Here is a 23,169-nt window from a genome sequence, read left to right as displayed (position 1 = left end):
ATTCCCATTTATAATGTGCTTTGTGATAGACTTCACTGCTTTCTGGAACAATCCTACTAAGCACTGCCCTGCATTTTACTTATGCCAAAATGGCCATAGAGTCAAGAGCTGATGGTGATGCAAAATAATGATAATAAAAGAACAACTGAAGAACCTCTGGAAAGGTCTCAAACTGAATGTGACAGTGAATTTCTATTTCTGTATATGCATATTTTAAAACTTTGATTCTGAACTTAGACTATCGTGAATTTGGCTTTTTGGATCTTTGCATGAATGCACTTCATTTGAAATGATTTTGTTGAACAAACAGAGGAGAAGATGAGGAGCACGGGGAATGAGTCAAACAGAATAAAACAACTGTTGGCCTAAGTGTCTTGGCACTAATACAGAAAAAAGAAATACAATATTCAGACCCTCTCAGCTCGATCCACTTACTGGGTGTAATGAGAAACATGTCAGAATAGATAAAAGGAAATACTTCTTTGTTAAGTGACATATTTGAACAAGAGCCCAGCTCGTATTAAACCGAATACAAAGTCGTTATTGGTAAAATGAGGAGTGCAAATGCATCACTTGGGACCAAAATAATGCAAAATCAGATTAGTCAAGGTCAGCGGTACCCACCTTGTGAAAACACAATTAAAATTTGTATTTTGATAGTAATTTTGTTTGGAATGTTTCTGCTTTTTGTGTTATTCTAATTATGTAAAACTAGATGCCTTAGTTTAAGAAAATTCCAGTTAAATCCAGAAACCTTGACATTTATTTTGCTTTATTTTTAAGCTGTTGTTTGCTGCTGTGCGAGAAGAAAAGAGAATAAATGGATGGAGGACATAATAGAAATGTATTACCAGGTAGCAGCTGAGATAAGACGTATATTCTGTATAAACAGTATGTACAGTATTTTATATTAGCAGTAAAGGAGCAGTGATATATGTTTTTAAAACAGAAAACTTTGACATGCGAGCATTTTGCTTTATGTTTCAGCTTCCTCTGTTTCTATGGATTTTCTCGCAATAGATTCTTTTCTCTCACAGTGGAAGAAACTCATCTTAATTAGCGGGGATTTCATTTGGGGTTTGCTAAATTACCTCCTTTCTGAACCAGGCGTTGCCTCTCCACACATCACTGCATGGTGGGAAGCAATGACGGGGTTGACTTTTAATCAGCTTTGCTTACACAGTAATTGTAAGGCAGTACAAGAACTGCGTTGTGGTAATTTCCTTTGATTAAGTCTAAACACAGCAGATGCACTTGTTAAAGAATGGGTATTTCTAACGCTGCCTTAATTTATTGACTTTTTTTTTTGGGCACAAAACTCCTAACTATACAGCTGGGGACAAAATGTGATGGAATGATTTAATGTCTTGGCTAAATGCTTTTTGACATTATTATAAATTGGCTGACTATAGGATTTTTCTAAAATACTGTCTGACATGTTCTAAATCTCTTTAGGGACACTCAACTTTACTGCTTTGTTTCCCTGCAATGCATCTTGTCATACAGTATTAATCTCCATAAAGTAGATGTAGTAGTACGGATGCATATGCAGTTTCTGTTTTTTATAGTCCACATGGCCAATCATGTTTGAGCACAGTTGTTTGCTTTAACATAAAAAGTACAGGTGGAGAGCAAAAGAATCATAACTGCCACCCTAATGTAGTCTTTTGTCTTGTTTTAAAGTAATTATTTGTGAACAATGACTTGTGAACAAACATGGAGATCTAAGCCTGGATATCCACTGGCTGCACCAGCATCCCTGAAAAATTGTCCCTTAGTTTGCATGGAGAACACAGACTTGTCTGCAAGCACTTGCCATTTTCTCTCTGTACTGTATTGAACGGGGAAGTTTGCCTTCAAAGTAAAATCTTTGCCTTTTGAAATGTGTTGGTTGCAGCTATAATGGCCCAACTTTTACTTTGAAGGCAAATATTCTCTGTGTCTGATTGGGTTGCGCTTTTCATAGTTTCATTGCTGCTCGGTGAGTTTTTGAATGCTCTCATGACCGTCATGCTTACTGCTGGTGACTGAATCAATCTTCTACAGACCGGCGCAATTGCAAGTAAGGGTTAAAAACCACTGAATCGTCTTTAGCCCTGTGTGAATGGTGTTTTAGTAATTAATTTCACCGCACTTGCAACCGGTTGGGGAATACACATTTTTCCCTTGAGATCAGTGGTTGCTAGATGATTGCTGACTCCTCTCTAGGATTGTGTGACAGGTCTAAAGCTTAATTAAATCCTAATGCTTTGTATTTAAACTGGCTTTTGTTTTTACATCTGTCTGCTTGGTCTAAAAGCTGTTCTTCTGCTCTTTTAGCCACTGTAACAGTGTAATCACTTTAGTTTGCCAAAGGTGCACTTGAAGTAATTTACGAGGATAAAATATTCAAACCTCTTAAGTTAATCACCATTTATGGTTTTGCTTAAGTAATGAGCTCTAACATCCATAAAATGAAGTCAAGTCCACTTTCTAAATCCTTCACCTATGATTTCAAACCCTGTGGTCCTCTGTTTTTAATTGCTAACTTTGATTTATAACTGCTTCTCATTGTCTGAAAAAGGAGCTAAAGTCTTTGTTTGATAGAGGATGAAATATCTCAGCTGTCACCCCCATCTTTACAATAGACCCGAGACTTAAATCTTAACGTTATTACACTCGATCATAAACATAATTGAACAGATGAATCTCAAGTTGGATATTTGCATGAAATGTGCGCACAGATTGGAGTGAAATGAACCGTATGTGAAATTGCATATGGTTTTTCAGGTTTCATTAAAGGTTACACAGCTTTAAATAAAATTTTCTTGGAAAAAAGAGCAGGAGAAGCAACAATGATCGTATAAAAAAAACAAAGGCCGTCAGTGTGCTCATTAAGAATGCTGTCTGGACCAGTGGAATCAGGAAAAGAGCTGAGTAAAGTGGGCATTTGCTTCTGATCTATTTCTTGCTGGTGTAGCTGTTTGAAGTTGAGGCCACTCTGGGCACACGGCGAAAATAACTCAATCACTTCCAATAAGTTTTGTTTGCTATTGAGATGTCTCGTTTTCAAAAGAGGACTCAAAAGCATAACGATATGTCAATTATTTTAGTAAGTTTCCAAAACAAATCAAATTCTGAAATGTGCGGTAACATCTTAAAAGAAGATAAAATAGAGTCACGGGGGTTTTGAAGGAAGTCTTTTTGTTTGTTTGTTTGCTTGTTTTTGTTTTTTGCTGGTAGTCTTTCTAATCATTAGATGGGCATGAAGCTCTCTTTGTTAAATCATCAGTAAGAAAAAGATCTGCTTTGATGAAAAGTCAAAAGTTCTAGGCTCCTTACATGCAGACTTCTAAGAGTATTGTCTGCTTGTAATGTGAACGCCTTTGCTCATTGTTGAACCTACAGAGACTCATCATCAGTGGATTCTGCAGATGTATAATGCCTCTCAGTGCATTCTTTTGTTTAATGGCTCACAGTGTAGTTTCTAGACAAATTCAACTATTTTCAGCAGAAAGCTTTGATAAACACATGGTACTTATGAGCACCTAACAACAAACAGACTGAACTGGAAAATACAATAATAGTAACAATAAAAAATTACTTTGTTATAACTTATAATAAATCTTACATGCTCAGAAGGTAAACTGAAAGAGAAAAGCAATAAGAGAGAAAAAGAATAAATAGGAATAAATTAAGATAAAGTGGAGAAAGCAAAACACAAGTTGGCAGTAAACATAATAATTTCTAACATAAGAAGAGAAACAGCTACAATAAAAATATCTATAATAGAAACAACAAACAAGACAGCTGAACAATGATAAACAGTATAATATACAACATGACATAAAGGCAAGTTTATATATACACTGTATGTGTTTTCAGAGGTCATTCAAGTGAAGTTTCTAATTCTAGCTCATAGAGACCATCGTGGTAAATGTATAAACACTTTTTAAATTCAAGCCTTAACTGTGGACTTACCAGAAAGACTGCATATGAACATCTAAAACAGAACATAAGGTTAATGTCTTTTTAGACAACAGGGCCAGAAACACAAATCACACCAAATACTAATTGGTGGGAATTTGTCCACACTAGTTTCCTAATATGGCTTCTGTGTTGATGAGCCTGCAGCACTTCAAATAAACTTTACTGTTTTGCATTTGTGTGGTGCTAAAACAAAAAGCAATAATAAATAGCGCTTAGATCCATCCATCAATCTATTTTCTTCCATTTATCCAATTCAGGGAGTTTTGGAGTCTATCTCAGCCGTCACAGGGTGAAAGGCAGGTTACACCCTGGAGAGCAGCAGGAGTATGCAGCCACCCATGGGGAAAACATGCAAACTCCACAGAGAAAGACCCCGGCTGGCTGTTGGATTCAAACTTAGGACCCTCTTGCTGTGAGGAAACAGGACAAACCACTGCACCACTATGCTTCCCTGGCTTGTGCTTGATTTTTATATTTTTATACCTTGTATTTTACTGACAATAGAACAAAAGAAACTTATTCAATTTTAATTTCAAACTTTGAAATGGAGAAATGTTGTTTTCTAGGAAAACAGGTGCTCGTTTTGAATCTTATGCTAGCAACACCTAGATCACCTCTTAGACTGCCATCCACTAAAAATCCAATATCAGAGTGATATTTCAGACATTCATTTGGCACTCTAGGAGCACTTCAGTCACCACATACAAATAAATGAAAACCATCATCACCTGATGTTACAGTCGACAAAATAAGCATCTTGTAAAGTGCTCGAATGATACTTTCCCTCTTCCGCCTTTAGTAATAATGATGTTAATGTCCCTAGCCCCTAGTATTTTTCACTGCCAAACTCTTGCTTCAAATCCATCTTGAAAGGACAAAAAAAAGCAATGGCACCATGTAAATATAATTAAGTGTGTTGATGGCATGTTTGCTCCAGGGGGAAATTACTTTGTCATTGAAAAGATAATAAAGTACGAAGGGTAATGAAATATCTGGTTAGAGGGCAAAACACTGCTAGCATGACAATGTGTAGTCATGATGGGCCAAAGCAGGAAGGCGGCAGGAGGAGGGCAAGTGAAACTCTTTTTTTGCTCCTGCTGTTCTTCTGGTTTGCTTCCAATCACAAATCACTGTGCCACATGTCTGCAGACAAAAAAGAGTCAAGCCTGGAAAGAGTGTGATGATGTATCATGGGGAAAGGTGGTAATTTTACTCAGGCCTGTGATCAGCACGAACATGAAGGGTATAGTTAATGTAGTTGGAAGTCTTCTGTGTGTGTGTGGATGTAGACAAAATGCAATAGTGAATCTGTGACTGTGTGTTTGCTGTGTCACTGGAGCTCCTCCAGTGTCTCCAGCAGTGTGTGACGAGCAGCTGTGAGGAGAAGCTCAACTCGCCCCGCCTGCTTCACCAGCAGAGAGGGACTGAGAGCTGGAAGGTTTGTGTGTGTGTGTGTGTGTGTGTGTGTGTGTGTGTGTGTGTGTGTGTCCTCCGCTTTCTTCTAACTGGTAGCTGTTGAGGGGCTGTGGGACAGCGGGGCAGAGCAGCAGGGAGGCAGTGGTCCAACCTCCACTAACCCCCATCAGGCACAAAGCCAAGAGCCTGCAACTGAAACAAGTCAAGACACACATCAACATGCATCTGCGCACACACTCACAGAAATGCACATGTAGTCTTGCATCCACTCGTATTTGCATGCTATTTAGCAGCAAGACTCCCGGACACTGATACTCTGAGTTATTGTTGGCTTGGCATTTATTTGTTGAAGTTAAATCAGTGCTCGGCACATTTAGTGAAGCCACAGCCACAGAGTTCTGGGTGTCTGTATCAGCTTTTGCCAGGTCTTTTGGATAGTGCATAATGGCTTTATCACTTCTGTTAAGTGTCGTAATTGTGGGTGTGAAAGCGTTGGAAATCGTTGTTGGCTTTAGCCTGCTGACAGAAGGATATGTTCACAACTACAGCACAAAACTAGTTCCACTTCAGTACAATCCATCTGTCACAGCTGAGGTATATTTTAATATGAATAATTTCTCATTTCTAAGAACGAAACCTTAATGGTGCTCTGGTTAGACCTTAGTCTCACTGCATGAGTCTGGAGAGATTTAAATTGCAGACTGGTTGGTTTTCAGATGTTTTATACCTTCTATCCTCACTGCTTTTTTCCTGAAATATTGGACCTCTTCAAGCTTTTATAAATGCTTAAGCAGAAGCAATCGGAAAAGGAAACAAATTTTGCACAACTTCAAGACCAAGGCAATGGTTATCAACTTTAGCAACACAGCTGACATCCCAGCTAGAAAATCCAAAGCAGCTGGAGCGATAAAGTACCCAGCTGACTTTATATGGAAGATAAAAAAGCGTTTTATGCTGCATAAATCCTCAAAGATACACTGCCTTTGTTGTGTCTTCTATAGTACAGAAGTCAGGTCTCTGCTTTGCGATAGATGAAAAGCTGAGCACGGGAAACAGGGTATGCTACAGCAAATAAGAGTATAGTGGAGGTATCCAAGAAATGTTTCTGATACTCAAGATAAAAAGAAACTCAGTTCTTAGAGGAAGGCTTGCAGTCTGAACACGAAGTAATAGATGGTGAGGACAAACACAGATTAAAACTCATCTTGCTTTTCCCCGAGGAAAAAAAGAGGTGATGATTTTAGTTAGTTAGCATGTCAATAGATGATTCTTGTGGTCACTTTAAGGAAAATTTAGAGACAAAAAACATTTATGTACAGAAAATAATGCCCCACTCAATACATGCTCATGGCTGCAGCAAAATTTGCTCTTTGCAGATAACACTGATTCATCCAGAGGAACTGTGATTTTATCACAAGCATGTAGCTTAAAACCTAGAGCCATGCACTGTGATTGAAATCTCACAAGAATCCAGCTACCTTATAAAGTAACAGCTCTTAATCCTGATGTGTCAGTAGTGCTCGTGCATGAACTGTCACACCTAGAAAGAGGTAACAAATATTCAGCACTGCAGGTTTGACTGTACTACACCAATATTTCAGACAGATTTCTTTATTACAAGAGATAAAATACCTTGAGACTTCCATGTTAAATTAATGAAGTAAACTGGTGACAGTAATGTTCAGCAAGACTTATATTCTATTGCAGGGGTGTCAGACTTGTTTTAGTGTGTTCAGCCTTTTACAAAACAGCCTGGAAAATAAGTCCAGTTTCAACGTGCCTCAGTTTTATGGATTTAGTCATTCTAATATCAAAGAAATGCTACTGCTGTGAATCAATGAAGCGCATTTTCATACTGTAGCTTCTCGGATTTACCACCTTACACACAATACAAAGCGTTGACCATTTGGCCGACCCATTTGCATACCGTTGACAGTCCTGGTCTACAGCTCTGCTAGTAGCTCTGCGAGGCTGCACTCAAACTTACTGGTGCTTTGAGCTAATTGCTTGCATGCTAAAATGCTGATTTTTAGATTGTGACATATTTATGTTTAATGTCTAACATTTTCTCATATGCAGTAAATTTAAATTACAGCAGAGGCTGATAGTAAAATTAGGCTGTTGTTAGTTTGGCTGATGTTACGTCATAAACCATGTTAATGGTACGAGAGTGACTTGATGATGTGCTAAATTAAAAGTCAGGTCATCAGTGTGAACAAAATTCATTTTGAGAGAAACATGACCACACTATATGGCAATCTATGCAATATTTGTCTAGGCCTATTATGCAAAACATAAACTATTAACAGCAACCGAACATTAATGCTTAATTGAAACTTGAAAAAACATTTCACGACTCTCAGCCTAGTTGTTGAGATGTTGCTTGCTCCGAAGCCACGGCACTACCTTGGCTAAGGATCCAAACAAAGAAAAGCAACACCAAAAGCTTCAGAATTAAAAATTTATGAAAAAGTTTTATGAAATATTTACCTTTACTTGCTCTTCATCTTCATTCTCTGTATGTGCTAATATTTCTTCTTGTATTTTTCCTTTTCGTTGTGCCACAAAAGTCCCCGTTTTAGTTCCTTTGACCCTTGATCTTTATTACAAACTAAGAAATGCAAGTCTCAGCTGTTGGAATTTTATTTAAATTTTTCTCTGACTACAAACTGTTCCCCTAACTACTAGTGCATGTTTTTGTGCAGTGATCAGAGTGTGTGTGGGTCGAAGGACATCAGGCAGATGGCCTTTTCTTCCTGTTGGTGGTGAGCAGTGGGGGCTATGTAGGTGTAAGAAGGAATGTGCAAGGACAGAGACGTCTTTGACCAGGACCAAAGTTTCTGCTTATTAGTTCACACATCTCTCCCCATGCCTGTGCCTCTCTCCTTGTTTTCCTACCTCCAGTTCTCTTCCTGGATCTTTCTTTCATCTGCATCTCAAACTTATCTCTGCACTCTCTGCCATGCCAACCAACAGACTGGGTAAATAATGTCAATGCTCGGTTACCCGTGGTGGCGGGTTTAACAACGTGAATCTGAGCCTTCATTTAGAACCACGCAGGAAGTCATATTATTCAGGTAGGCGCTGCACATTGTTAAAGAACTGTATTAATTGGCAAAGCTCCAGTAATGAAAGTAAATCCTTGTTATCTTATTGCTTCTCTGGCATATCTGAACTAAGTCTTGATTCCTTCAGATTAATATCAACATGTAGACTTGGTGTAGCAGCACAGTGGCTTTGATCCTCTCAAGCTTTATCTGCACAGTTGAACTGTCTTTTCTCCTTTGCTTTGTGAAATCCAGCAAAGCTTTGTGTGCTATCTTTTATCATCTTCAGCTCCTTTGATTTTGCATTCACATATTGTCTGGAAAATGTTATTACAGGTTGGCTCGGCTTGAGTGGTCAGAGAAAAGAACAAAAGGCAGATATGCTGTCTGTACTGTTAACATAATTGGGGCAGTTTTTAAAGTGTTGAGATGTGATTGCTGTTGGAAACGGTCATGAAACGAAAAAAGAGAGAGATGAGTGTTGTAGCCATAGCAGCAAGACGAATATTGTTTGTGTCACTTTGTGGCATGTCAGTGAAATCTCAGCTGGTTTTTCAGCATCTTAGGAAAACATGCAGTGCATATGCTTGACTGAGCAACGCCACATCCAATCAAGGCCATAAATAATGCATGTTTAAAGCTTGACTCATGTTTTTGAAGTTTAAAGCGAGAGACAGAACCACCTAATGTCTTGCACTGTGGGCTGATACATGCCTGTCTAATGCAAATGTGTGCCTATGAGACTGAGATAACATAGATATTTGCATTAAATGACTTATGTAGACATCACTTATCTTTTGTTGTCATTTATAAATTAATTTGCTGCAGAAAACTAAAAACTTGCTTAAAAATAATATGTAATACATTTTGTAAATAGAATATTCCAGGTGCAATGATGCATGACCTTGTGTCTTTATATGATCCTGGCAGCTGCATGAGAAAAAGCTGCAGAAGAGAGAACTGAGGTCCCCGTCTGTCACTCAGTTTGTGCCTCACTCCTGAACCAAACCTCTCTCAGAGCTATCTTTCACCCTTGGGGTATTCCCTTGATGTCTGCAGTGGCGTGGTTGATGGCCGTCATTGTTCAACTCCATTTCACATTTTGACAATTCAGCTTTCCAAGGCAAACAAACAACCATGTTTCTCTTCTGCAACGTGTGTCTTCTGTTTACTCATTTGCATTCATTTTTATTCACAAATGGTGAAGTGAAGTGAATCAAATCTGTCTGTAGAATAGAAAGGCTTTATTATGTGTTCTTATTTTTAAAAGGTGCGCTGGAGATCCTAGTGGGGTCTTTGCAGTGCAAACACTATATGCAAAGTCACACGTGACCCCTGATTACCAGCAAAGGGAAAGAGACACTGAGCCAGGAGGGAGTGGGAGAGATGTGCCGGGTAGTGCTGATTCACACAAGTTTCACCTACACGAACGGGAGCTGTCTGAGGAAAGAAAAGGAAGGGAAGGAAGTGGAGAGATAACAGGAGACGGTAGTGAGGATGAGATGGTTATTATGATTCATATGAAATAGGGAAAAAAAAACCTACAGCCAATCTGAAGTTGGATGGCCTGCCGAACAGACTGGAAAGGTAGAGAGAAGAATATATCTGCAGAGGATAGAAAGGAGAATAAATATGCAGGCAGAGGAGTGTAAGGATAAAGAAAGGAGATGAGTGGGCTGAAAGCAAGTCTATTCTTCCGTCTCACCGGGGAGTCATTCACTGAAATGTTGAAAGTGCAGCAAAAGTTCCTTCCTGGTTCATACTGGGCTCAATTAAGCTTGAAAGAGAAATGCTCTGCAACCCGGGATGCAACTCCACCGCTGACCGCCACCTAAACCACAAGGCACTGGTCCTAAGGGCACATGGGGCCCCATGTTTCTCTTTCAAATTGCGCCTAGCCGGGCCCCATGTGCCAAGCTCCAGTCACCAGGTGTTTTCCCTCGAGCCTAGCTGAGGTAGATTAGGCATTTAGCTAGGCCTTCTGGGCGCCTCCTGGGTGAGGTGTTTTGTGTATGTCTACCTAGAAGGAGGCCCCAGAGCAGACCCAGTACTGAAGGAGAGATTATATCTATGGGCTAGCTTGGGAACACCTCAGTGTCCCCCCAGAAGTGGCCGGGGAGAACGAGGTCTGGGTATCTCTGCTTAGACTGCAGCCGCTGCAGCAGAGAGGAATGGGTAGACACTCGAAAGGAAACAACGATAAGGACTAACAAATAGTTTTTTTCTTTTTAAATATCTTAATTCTTTTGAATATTAATAACGATCATAAATCTTAAACAGCTGTCCTTGAATGAGGACAACTATTTAATATAAGCTGTTTAAACATAAGCTGCTTTCACACAAAAGAGCAGGAGAATAATTTCACAACACTGTCTGAGGTTATCCTTTCTCACATAGAAAGGTTTGGGTGAGGGAGTAGCCTGGCTAAAGTGTGCAGGAGGCAGGAGACAGGAGACAGGAGACAGCCACTCACAAGCTGGGAATTCACCAAGACTATAACCTTGGTTTTTCTGACACCGATGCAATCAAACATTACATCGACCTCGTACTCTGGAGCTGGCAGGTTAATGTTAGAGACGACTGGATTGGACTTTTGTGTTCTCACTTGCATCTCTGCAGAATAATCTTTAGGAAAGGGTCACCGTGCAGTGAATATATGACATGGGACAGATTTATTGATTCTCTGAGTCTCTGTAATGTAGTAGAGGGATGAAACACCATTCTTTCAAAATAAATTCCCTAATTTGGTGTTTTGATGGTAGTGTAAGAGAGCATTTGTCACAGGTGTTCTGCTGTGTTGAGAGTCGGTGACTGTGAAGGCCTTAGCATATGATTCACACCATTTTCACACTCATCAGACCATTCAGAGACCACTTGAGACCTGGGGATGCTCAAAGAGACCATTCCCATCAGGATAGAGATGTCTCATCACAAGATAAAGGTGATCACCCAGAAAAACTTTGTATTGACACAGCAATCCTTCTTTCCAAGCTTTCGAATAGACCCATTTTATCATCAACATCACGGGAGGTTCTGAGCTTAATTTCTTGATTACTTTGTCTCTACTTTGTACACTTATATTTAGAATAAAAGCATGCATTGACTTTTTTCCTATAAAGTGAGATGAATAACCTTTGAAATTTCATGAATCATCCATAAAATATCAGAAAATAATGGAATTACCAACTCCATTATCAGTTTCAAATGTCTTGTCTTACAAACTTTGACAAAATCCCCCCAAAAGGGAAAATGAAACAAGCAAACAGTAAAAACAAAAAAACAAATGATTCAGTTATTAAAAATAACAATAAATGATCTTTTTTTTTTTAAATATGTCAAACACAAGAACTAAAGCTCAATATAAATAAATGAATACAAGACCAAAGATTGGACCTGGCAGGTCAGCATGCAGACCAAGAATCACCTGTGTCGCCTGAAGTCTTTTATGTGTTGTTTTTACAGTCTTTACAGTCCCAGCTAGTTTCAAAAGTAGACATGGTGATAGCTTAATCTGTTTGAGTCGACCACTGAACCTTTAGTGGTTTAAGACCTATTTTGATAGGTGCATATTTGTGTGAGTACTGAGTGCAGTATTTTGTCCCTTTGCTGCTTTAGATGGATGCCTGACTGCTCCAGTGAGTGTTAAAGGTTGGGTTCTCCTGTGGGAGAGATATGATCAACCAGTTTCAAAACAATCTGATAAGAGCCTTCTGACCAACACTGGGGACGCTGCCGGTCATGGTGTGTGAGCGTGTATTTCTGTGTGTGTTATAAAGGCTGAGGGTGTAAGCTCAGATGCCCAGCTGCTGCAAAGGTAAAGGTTGTGAAATGAACACAAGAGACAGGAAGCCTCAGACAGCCCAGTGACCGAACATGAGATTTATCATGACCTGCGAACCTGGAAAAGCTTGTCCTGCTCCGAATGCCACTTATTACTCTGTGTGTGTATTTGTCCGTATGATAGGCCGTGTGTGCTTGTGTGTGTGGACTTTTTCCCCCCTAGCTCCATCAAGAGGATTGCACCTCTTCATATCTAGCCTTGAATACCCCCTCACTCTAAAAGTCTGTGAAAAAGAGGCTTTTTGTCTACGTTTGTTTCCTGAGTTTAATGGATTGGAATAATGGGATAAAACTGCTGGTGTCTCATGAATCAGGTTTTCTGTCTCACAGACCGGGCAGGGTTATTGCATATGGCCCCGATTTGTTGACCATGCTTTTGTGTGTGTCGTGCTTCGCATTTTGGGATATTGTTTATTAATAGGTACATAGTCCTTACTGCTTTTAACGATGATGCTTCTAGACTTTATGTGGTCATGATTGAATAGCATGCAATTGCTGCTTGGCAGATAGTTTGACAAATCTGCTCTCGACATTTTTTGTCTTGGATTCATTATTCACTTTCATGTTAAGAATTAATGTGTCTTGTCTTAAAAGTGACAAAACTCGGTGATTTTATTCCGATAGATTTTATTTTTTAAGACCGTCAAAAAATGGTTGGGAATTGGGTTTATAGCTTTAAAAACATGTTTTTATAGGTTGCTGTGTCTGTATATATGGCTTTCATGTTTGTGAAACAGATCCAGGCTTGTCAGACTCCAAAACATATCAGTTTAATATTGTGAAGAAAGAATTTAATGCATTGGAAAGCCATCACTGTAGCACCGAATCTTTTATCTTTTGTTTCTTTCTCAACTAATGTTGTGTCACAACAAAAGTCGAGGGTTTAGGGTTTTTTGGGGTTTTTTTTACCTCAATGGTTTTAAATATAAGAGCAGAACACCATCTATCAGCAATCAATTCAAATTTGTCCAAACTGTAATACTCACCTGTGTGTGTCCTGCTGTGTGTGTGTTTTTAGCTGCGGGGCGGCCTTCGTGGCCGGGATGCCACTGTGTGCCATGCCAGTCCACAGTGGACGGTGAGGGGCAGGAGGAGGGCACTGAGTGTAGGAGACTGAGAGGGGGTGGCCCGAATCAAACAGGAGAAATGAACCTCTGCTGGAATGAGATCAAACGCAAATCGCACAATATCCGGTAAGTTAGCACTCACGCTGGTTTTCACAGAGGTCAAAGCCATTTGGAAAAGCCTGGAACCATCCGTATGGATGATTGTCTCAAAGAAGCATGCCGTATGTACCTGGGAACAGAGGCTGACTGCAGACTTTTTGGGTGAAATGAACCCGTCTTGATTGCTCGCAGTTGACATTCTCAGCTCTATGGTAACAAAATTGCTGATTGCCCTTCTGTATCTGCTAGTTTTTCTCAAAAGATATAAACATGCTTTTTTCAAGGCGCAGATGATTGTAAGCTGCATCCAATCAGCTTTTTTTTTATGGAACTGTTTCACCATCATCACAGTCCAAACACATCTTGGCATGCTGAGATTCACCCAGTTTAACTTAATGTTTCTAAAGCCAGTTATTTCTTTTGAAGCACTGATGGAAAGAACGAAAAAGGCAAAGCTTATTCCTGTCCTCTTTATAAGCACTTTAGAGATGCACACTGAAGTAATAATGTAATGTTGGAGTGGCTTTTGGCTTTACAACATCTATACATAGAATTTGTTTGTGCAGCATCTATTAATAATAACCCAGAGTTTTAAAGTTGCACCCTTATTTATGGCTGTTGTCATTTTGTGGTTATATCCCTGTGGGGAAAACAACAAGTTCACATGCAGCCCGTCACACAGTAGCACCGGAGCTAATGTGATATCCATTTACACTGTTCTTTGCTTGTTTCCCATTTTCCACCTAATGATTCTTCGTGTTGCTATTCACGGTGTTCAGGTAATTAAAAGCATTGTCTGATAATGTGCTGTCACACAATAACACATTTCACTTCTCTTTCCAGTCAGCTTATTAATTATTCATATAATATAGGTTAATGCTGCCATTGCACAAGTTGTACTTGAGAGATGTGCCAGTGAAAAACAATCATGTTCATGTTATTCTTTGATGCTTAATTGGAAACTGTCCGGGCTTGCTCTATGATTTTTATATCTTCCATTCAACTGGCATCCTGTTTAGACAATTGGCCCCTTAATTGCTTACTTGACCCTGATGTATCTAAGAAGGGGGAGGGGGAGGTTAAGGAAGGATAGTTGTTAAATTGGGTAGGACAGTTTCCCCTGCAGTCCTGTGTAATGAGATCACTATGGATGGCCTGCAGTGGCTGTTTATATCCGAGCAACACTCTGACTTCATCAGGCTGAGAGAGGAAGAGAGGAATACAGGACGACGTCGATGCGGGGAGGAGGAGAGAGATAGAGAACGGGTATTAAATCTTCACACGAGAGAGATGCTATGTAGGAAAAGGGGAGTGGCAAGAGGGAAAGAATGAATGAATGAGGAAGAGCTTTGCCGAAGAGCTGTCTAACCTTGAGGGTGAGTGCTGTCCAGATGAAACGCCTGACTGCGTTCAGTGCCAGCGGCTGGACAAGAGCAGACAACTGGCTTTATAATGGCCTGTCTGGCACTGATTGACAGGTGGTTGAGGCTTTGTTCTAATAAAGTCGCGAGAGCTTCCTTCTTTTGTTTAATGTCTCCTGCATTATCCTTTATAGTATACTGTACCTAGACTGAACTAATTGAAACTTTCCCTGTTGTACTGCAGTATTATTATCTGAAGTCTGGCTAACAGCTCAGTGAGGTTGTAATTAAGCAGTGTAGTGCTTTGAGCTAAGTGCTCTCAGTGACAAATGTGCGCCTTTGCAGTTGAGGTAAGCAGGTGGAAGGTTAACAGGTTTTCCAAAGTAAGCACACTGGCCTTTCCTTCCTTCCATTGGAGAAAATACATTTAAACATGCCTAAAATGCCATATAGGCGCATTTCCAGTTAAAAGGAACGACAGAGTCTGTATTACGTGAGACTGCGTTTGTACAAACACAGCTGGCTTTTGAACAGGATGCTGGGATTTGAATCTCATCACAGATCAGGTTTCAGCTTGAATCATTTCCACTCACTGTGTGGTAAGGATTATGAAATGATTATGATTTTGATTAAAATACGTCTTTTTAAAACTTTGAGGGTGGTAGACAACTCTTTTTTTTCACCCATGATTTCTAAGATGCCGATGTCTCTAAAGATGATACTGCCAGTACACATATTATTCTATTTTTATATTTCACACGCAGCATCTGCGTTGGCCAACTTGTTGATAACAGCTTGAGGTTACGACCTTTTCCTTGGAAGGGAGGTTATTTCTTGTGAATCACTGGATCTGTTGTGCTTCACTTTGCCTTTGTTGTTACTGCTTCTTTTTATTGCTTTTCCTTTCGGGTATGTTCTTTTCCTTGTCTTTCTTTCTTTGTCTGTTTTCCCTCCGTTGTCTCCCTCACTCGCATTAGCATTGCCTGTTTAGTTTTGCGCTCAGTTTCGTCCAGCTGCTCTCCCCGTGTTCTTTTCAGTCCATCCTTTTTGCTTGCCTATGTGCATCTCCGGTGCTCCTAGTTTTCTGTTTTGCTTTCCTTTGCAGCTCCTTCTAGGTTTTCATATTTGGATTTGTGTGCATTAACTAACCTTTTCTTCTGAGTTTGAGTCCCTAAACTTTGTGACACAGGAAAGTAAATTTGCTGCTTATAGAAATTGAAAATGGCATTGCTATCCAGGTATTTGAAGTGATGGTAGAGCTACTTGATTGACAGTAGATGACTTCAGTTCATTCTCGTCAAACCATTTAATACATTTTGAGATATTTCTGTTAGATCAAAGTCAACACCTGACCAACACAGACACCCTTACAGCGATGCCCCAAACTCCTGAGTAGACGGGGAAAAGCAGCTTTTCAAAATTTGCTGATTGCCCTGTATGCTCAGAGAATTAAACAAATTAAGATAAGGAGTAAACAGTGTAACAAAATGCATTCTCTAACAGACGGCAGTGGCACTGTGAATTTATCAGCATGACACAGTGTCGTTCAGCTAATTGGACTCAGTGCTGATAACAGAAGGTTAGGGGTTTGATCACTTTTTTGGCGTCTTACATAGAAAATTGGCAAAATCATTACACTATGAGCCACTCCACTCACACTCACCCTCACCAGCTGTGTAGCATGTGCTATTGACTACAAAATAGCACTTTGATGCCTTTGGCAAAAGATGTAGACATGCTGTTTTTATTGCTTATATCAAGTTGTGGTTTAATGTCTTATGCAGCACTGAGATAATAGCCCCAAACAAGTGGACCACAGCATTGTATTGCACTGTGTCTATCATAATCACTGCTAACTGATTATGAATACATATATAAAAGAGACATTTATTACTCCAACCATATTGGTGAGACTATTCAGCCATCTGTAACTATTATATAAGAAAATACAGTATGAGAGTGTAGGAGGTTTCAGTGAATTTATGCTATTTTTCTCTCTCAGACTGGTTTATAAAGGGATCAGTTGTTCTTTCATTTGTTTTGTAATTTATTCAGTGGACAATCAGAGAATTATCTTTGATTCCTTTTTCATTTCTCAGTTTGTGTCCATTCGACTGGATGCCTTTAATAAATTTGAAAAAGCGAGAAAAGGGGGCTTATTTTGCCTTTATTGAGCCATGATATCGCTGAATGAAGCATCTTTTAAAACTGTGAGAGAGAAAAAATGCTAGGCTTGTGCAGCTGTCACATTCCATCTGTCTTTGTAGTTGAACGATTCATTTCAAAGTGAAAATTAATCCAACTAATCCGTGTGTGTTTCTGAAGCTATTATGTCTGTTTGTGATGGTGCTTCTACAGCACTTTGAAAGAAATGGTAATAATGGGCATGTGTGTAATTGACTGGCTCTCCTTATATCTTGTAATTTATCAGGGTTCTCAGAGGATGAATCTGACCGGCTTTTGGCTTTTACTCTATGCCACTATCCTGTTTATAGCTGTTAGTGAGTGCAGTTCTATTCAGTCCCATTAAACTTCAGACTATTTACAGACGATAAAATGGGTTGCTAGAATAGCTGTATACTTTGAATCATTGCTTTTTGTCTATTAAAAACCTCTATACTCATCTGCCCCACTGCAAGATTGCTGGCAATCTGACCAAGGCAACAAGTCCTCCAAGTAAACAATCTTATTAGTTTTTGTTCCTACCATTGAGTGGAGTGTTTCCATTTCATAGAGTGTACACAGTTTACCTTAAAAGGCTGTTGAAATAGAGGTGGAACAAAACAACACCCAACTTTTGATTAGGTTTGAGTTTCATCTCACAGCCCTTGCTGTTCACGTATGTTTTCACTAATTGTTAGGATAAATTTAGACCTGAAATCCACTCGATTATCGGATTAAGGTTGAAGAAGTTGGAGAGTCAAAGAAACTGAATTGCTGGTTAAATCAGGATTGGATGTTGAACTGCTGACCTTATGAGAAAAGATAACGGGCTTAACAATCTTAGCCATGAACAGTGACAATTTCTAATGATCCTTTCAGAACAGGAACAAAATAACGTGTAATGTGACACGGCACTAAGAATCTCCTCAGCCGTGGCATTTATCAATTTAAATGTCATTAGGTGGCACATCAGCCTTTTTCCCTTATCAAGATTTTTGTAAAGAGTGAAAAAGATTCATGGATTTAACAGTTTTGGAAAACAAAGGAAGCTTAACATTTAAATGTTCTGCCCATTTTATGTTTGTGTGATTTATTTTACCTAAAATCTTAGAGTTTGTGCAAAGGTCACTGGTTTAAATAGAATTATTTAACATGGCTTCTAGAAGCATCTTAACTATACCACATAACCCCTTCTGTAGAACCAGCTCCCAGTTTGGATTTGGGAGACAGACACCCTCTCTACTTTTAACATTAAAGGCTTAAAGTGTTCCTTTTTGATACAGCATATAGTTAGGGCCGGATCAGGTGACCCTGGACCCTCCCTTAGTTGCACTGCAATAGACACAGGCTGCTGGAGGCTTCCCATAATGGACTGAGTGTTCTTTCTTCACTCACCTTTTTTCACCCTCTGTGTTTATACACCACTCAGCATTAAATCTTAAGTTCTTATTAGTCTCTGGCTCTCTTCCACAATGTGTCTTTTGTCTTGTTTTCCTGCCCTCACCTCATTCTAGTTGTGGCAGATGACTGCGCCTCCCTGAGCCTGGTACTGTTTCTTCCTGGTAAAAGGGAGTTTTTACTTTTACTACGCCCTCTCTATTGAGTTCAACTGAAAAGTGTAATAACAATTAAATAACACCTGTTTTCGTGAACAAACTAGTTGGTCATTTTAGTGTGGGAGGACAGTTTCAATCATGGCGTTTTTCCAGTGAGGCTGGAGCTACCGCGTCCTATTTTTGCATACTGTTGTAGTCAGACAAAAATAGGCTGTTGCTGAATCATCACAGTGCACTTGCAGGTATGACTTTGCTTCCTCCAAACAGACTTTCTGCCATAGTTTAGTTGATTAGTGTTAACCATATTGATAACAATAACAAGCATTGTTAAGGTTCAGGCTGTGCCACGTAGGGACATGCCCACTGTTATTCACTGCAGGGAATGCCCACAGGGGTTCGTGTGGGTAGCTCAGTGGCATGCTACGAATTTATTTGCCGCATGGCTCAGATAACTGCAGAGAGCCAACCACCTACGCTCAGCGTCTGTCTGAGGGCAAAGGGAGACCTGTGAGTCTGTTTTTGTCTCCATTTTTGTTATTATGACAACACCTCTATCTCTATTCACATCTATCACGTCTACCAGTGTCCTCCTAATTCAAGATATCTTTTATTTCCATTTACTTTGAATTTTTGTACATTTTCCTCTTGCAGATCTCACCTTGTTCTGCTGGTGCTATATTTTTTCTTGTACTATCCTCCACCTCCACATCATCCTATGCTTACTAGCAATTCTAGAGACGGTCCGCCTTTGGTTATTTGTGCCCCACTTTTCCTACATCACCCACAGGAAAAGCTACAGTATGATCCCCGCAGGGCTTATTTAGCTCCAATTACATGTTAATGATAATTAAATTGTTCAAGGCTGGGTGAAAACCTATTCTTCTGTAGTTGCTAGTGACAGGGCCTGATGTATGTGGCACTCTTTTGGGAATTTTAGTCATCAATCATTTAGTCACTCGAAGGAGTGGATTTTGTTTTTACTGCTGCCTGAGAATCATATTGAGATCTAGGAGTTTATTTCAAGAAAAGGCTGCATTCTTCTAAAGTGCTTTGTATATATTTGCTCAGACTCACTATGTCCTTGTAATACTGATGGATGAGGTTTAAGCCACGAGGCTAACTGCTGTAAACGTGGCCCAGATTTCAGGGGTTTTAATTTTACTATTTGTAAGCCCTTTCCGTGTTTTAATCAATTACTAAATCAATTCTATAATAATTTAAAGAGTCCTAACACACTCCTTCCCTCTCTTTCCTTGAGAGACTCCCATTGATGTCACGCATATCATGCTGCTCAAAGCGTATCTGGTGGCAAGGCTGAAAAAACAAACTTTGATACACTTTAATGATAAAACAAATCATTGGGGAAATGGGATCCCCATGAATAATATGGCAAGTTACCACATAGTGTGTGTGTGTGTGTGTGTGTGTGTGTGTGTGTGTGTGTGTGTGTGTGTGTGTGTGTGTGTACAAACATTAATCCCAAGCTGTAAACAGCTTCAAATTAAGCAAGAGTGAGTAGAGCACGGAACTATATCTTCTCACCAGTCATTTGATGCAGAACAAATCAGAAGTGCTTTGTGCAGATTAGAGACAATGTTGGACATTTTGGACCGCTGCAGTGTTTGACTAGCTGTAAAAATAATGAGGCTTTGTGCTCACCCTGTACAGAGGTAAGCTGAATGGTTTATATGAAGCAAATCAAATCCACAAATTGGGAGAAACACCGTCTTTAGGCGTTAGAAGACAATGAGGGATTTGGATGTGTATTTATTTATTTTTACATTAGCCCTGGTTGCATTCATTCTCCCATAGTAAGAGCTGCTTTGGGGTCAAATGTGGATCAGCGAGCTAAAGATTTTTCTATTACACCAAAAAAAATAAAAAAATTGTTGTAATTATAGCAGTTGGATACAAATTATAAATATAGCTAAGAATTTAGGTTCTTATAAAGTAGTTACTGTTTCCTACTGGAGTGCAAATGGAAGAAATTATTAATATCAGAAATAAGAGTTTGGCTTTTTAGAGGGAGGGAAGAAATAAATTATGATGTAGTCAAAGCAATAATATGACATATGTCTATTCACTCTTAAATTCCACAAAACAGTAACGTTTTGGTCACATCTTTCCCAAAGTTTGCTTGTAACAAATGTATTGTCAGTTATTCATATCACCTGATAAATCCCATCCACTGTAATATAATGACTGCAAGCTTTTTTGGGGACTTCCCATGTAAGCAGTGGAAATCTAGATATTTGACACTCAACTGCAGAACTATATTTTAATTTACCAGTGAAGGGAGCGTTTTCATCTGCATGATCTTTTGGGTGTCTGTGGATATCTACTAATTGGAAGGTTGGTGGTTCAATCCCCGGTTTCTGCAGTCTGCATGTCAAAGTATCCTTGGGTAAGATACTGAACCCCAAGCTGCTGTCAAATGAGCTCATCGGAGTGTGAATGTTAGATAGAAAGCACTTAGGCATAGAAAAATTGCTTGTATATGAATGGATGAATGAGAAATGTTGTATAAAGCGCTTTGAATGCTTGAATAGAGTAGAAAAGTGCTATATAGGAACCGGTCCATTTAAACATTTACTTTAAAAATTCAAGTATAACTAAACATGAGCAGATGCATATGAGAATCATTTTAAATGTTGGATACATGTTTTACTGTCACTGACCACACTTATTGTGGGTGCTATCACTCTTTCTGTAACATTCAACTTACCAAATACTTGATCTTGTCCACTGTAAGAACAATGAGAAAGTCAGATGATTCTAGGTGTCACCAAAACATAACAAGTGTGGCTTGTATTTTAAATCACATCACCTCTCTGTAGTGTCTTTTCTTCTTCCTTGTGGATCTAGTTTAAGCTTTGTTGTTGTGCACAATCATTTGTTTAAAACAACTAATTACCTCATATTTTAGCTTCTAAAGGATTAAAAAAAATGAATATACAGCATGCATTCATTTAGATTGTCATTACCTTGCTTAGTGATAAATAAAAAGCTGTTAGTTCAGTAAGTTTCACTGTATGATCTAATTTTTCTTTCTTTTGTCATCTTAGACTGCATTGAGTACTGTGATGAATTAGGACTCAGTACTACCAGGAAAAAAAATAAAGGTGTTGCTTTACTGTAACAACTAGAAACCAGAAGCTATCCTTGCAAGTGTGTTGTTTAGTTTAAAATTTAGTTGTCTAACGTACTGCTTTGATGTATAAAAGTATAATAGTAAACGTATTTGCTTTAAAAGTTCATACCAGTTTTGACTCTTTATCTTCATTTAAAAGGTCTGGAAATTGCAAAGAGAGGCAAGTGACAGAGCAGGTATCTTCTACACTCTTTAGAAATATGGAAATATAGAAATTAGTAGAGGCCAGTTGAGTACAGTGAAGTCACTGTCATGTTCAAAAAACCAATTTGAGATGGTAAATTAGTAGTTTCTGAAGTACTCATACCAACCAGTCTGTGTACAACCATGCCATGCCAAAGTCACGTATATAACCTTTCTTTCCCATCCTGATGCTGAACTTTAGCAGATACCATGTCTTCGTCACAAAATATATTGTTCCTGCCATGTGATTGGCTAAAGATATTTGCCTACAAATAGTTGAATAGGTGTACCTAATGAAGTAGCCAGTGAGTTTTTATGACAGTTGTAATGTTCCACATATTGGGCACTTTTAAAGAAGACCTACTTTTTTATCTACCTTCCTAAAACACTGAAAAACAAACAAAACCTTAATAAACACACAGTTTCTCATTACGAAAGGTAACAACACAAACACAAATTCTTCTAGTGTCCCTGCAGCAGGACAATATTAGTAAAAATGGTTGTAATGATTTTTATTATTTGCTGAAGGAGGTGTTTATTTAAGTGGCTATGTCATACCAGCTTTTCTGATATGGCTCTGCAGCTTCCCATTCCCATTATTAGTCTGATTCAGCAGAGACACCAGCAATACACTGACTGCACAGTGCTTTAGCGAGGCAGTGTGATGAATGGCTGATGACTACCCCCTCTTCAGTCCTACTCTTAGAATGTTTTTAAAGCAGCTAATGTAGTTGTTTAAATCTCTGAGTATTGAAAGTTCCATAATTTGCTACTTTACTAAAATATGTTAACAGTTTCGCACTTCTGTCAGCTTCTTGTTCTGCTTGCTCTTCTGCAACAAGCTATCTATATTGAATGAAAGGGGAAGTAGTGATATTTAGGCAATGCAACTAACCAACGAAGGACGGATCCACTCTGGAGTCCCAGCACCTCTCCATGTGGCTTATTGTTAAAATTTAACAGATTAAACACAGGAAGAAAAAAAAATTCCGCAGAGTCTCATAAGCATAAAATAGTGATAAGTATGCTGATCCATGTCTGGATGAATGAACATAAACACATTAACTTCCACAATCAGTAAAACGAAATAATGTTTCTGGGGGAAAACATCTGCTCTGCAGGCTCACACCAATATGCACACAATAAATCTGGAAAATATATCACTGGTTTTCCTTTTTGTCTTGACACTGAACATATACACTCAGGTGTTAAAGAGGAGTGGGATTGTATGACCATTTCAGCAGTGATCTCTTGTGCTTCTTATTTGTCATCTTTTATTTCTTTCAAGTGTCTCAGCTTCTCCCAACACCTTTTACA

General features: G+C 39.0%; 1 protein-coding gene across 4 annotated transcripts in view; it reads left to right on the top strand.

Moving 5' to 3' along the window:
- Window positions 1-23,169, top strand: part of drp2 (dystrophin related protein 2) — a 167,436-nt gene that overhangs the window by 80,225 nt on the left and 64,042 nt on the right. For 3 of the 4 annotated variants that reach the window (XM_040015879.1, XM_040015880.1, XM_040015881.1), the window contains exon 3: window positions 13,291-13,465. The exons of the other annotated variant lie outside the window; for it this stretch is intronic. In XM_040015879.1, coding sequence (XP_039871813.1) covers window positions 13,419-13,465 — 47 coding nt within the window. In that variant the 5' untranslated portion in view covers window positions 13,291-13,418. The remainder of the gene's footprint in view (window positions 1-13,290; window positions 13,466-23,169) is intronic. 4 annotated transcript variants of the gene reach the window in all.

The sequence above is a fragment of the Simochromis diagramma genome, unplaced genomic scaffold, assembly GCF_900408965.1.
Source record: "Simochromis diagramma unplaced genomic scaffold, fSimDia1.1 OVJJ01000685.1, whole genome shotgun sequence".
NCBI classification, from domain to species: domain Eukaryota; kingdom Metazoa; phylum Chordata; class Actinopteri; order Cichliformes; family Cichlidae; genus Simochromis; species Simochromis diagramma.
This window is presented reverse-complemented; position numbering and strand designations above follow the sequence as displayed.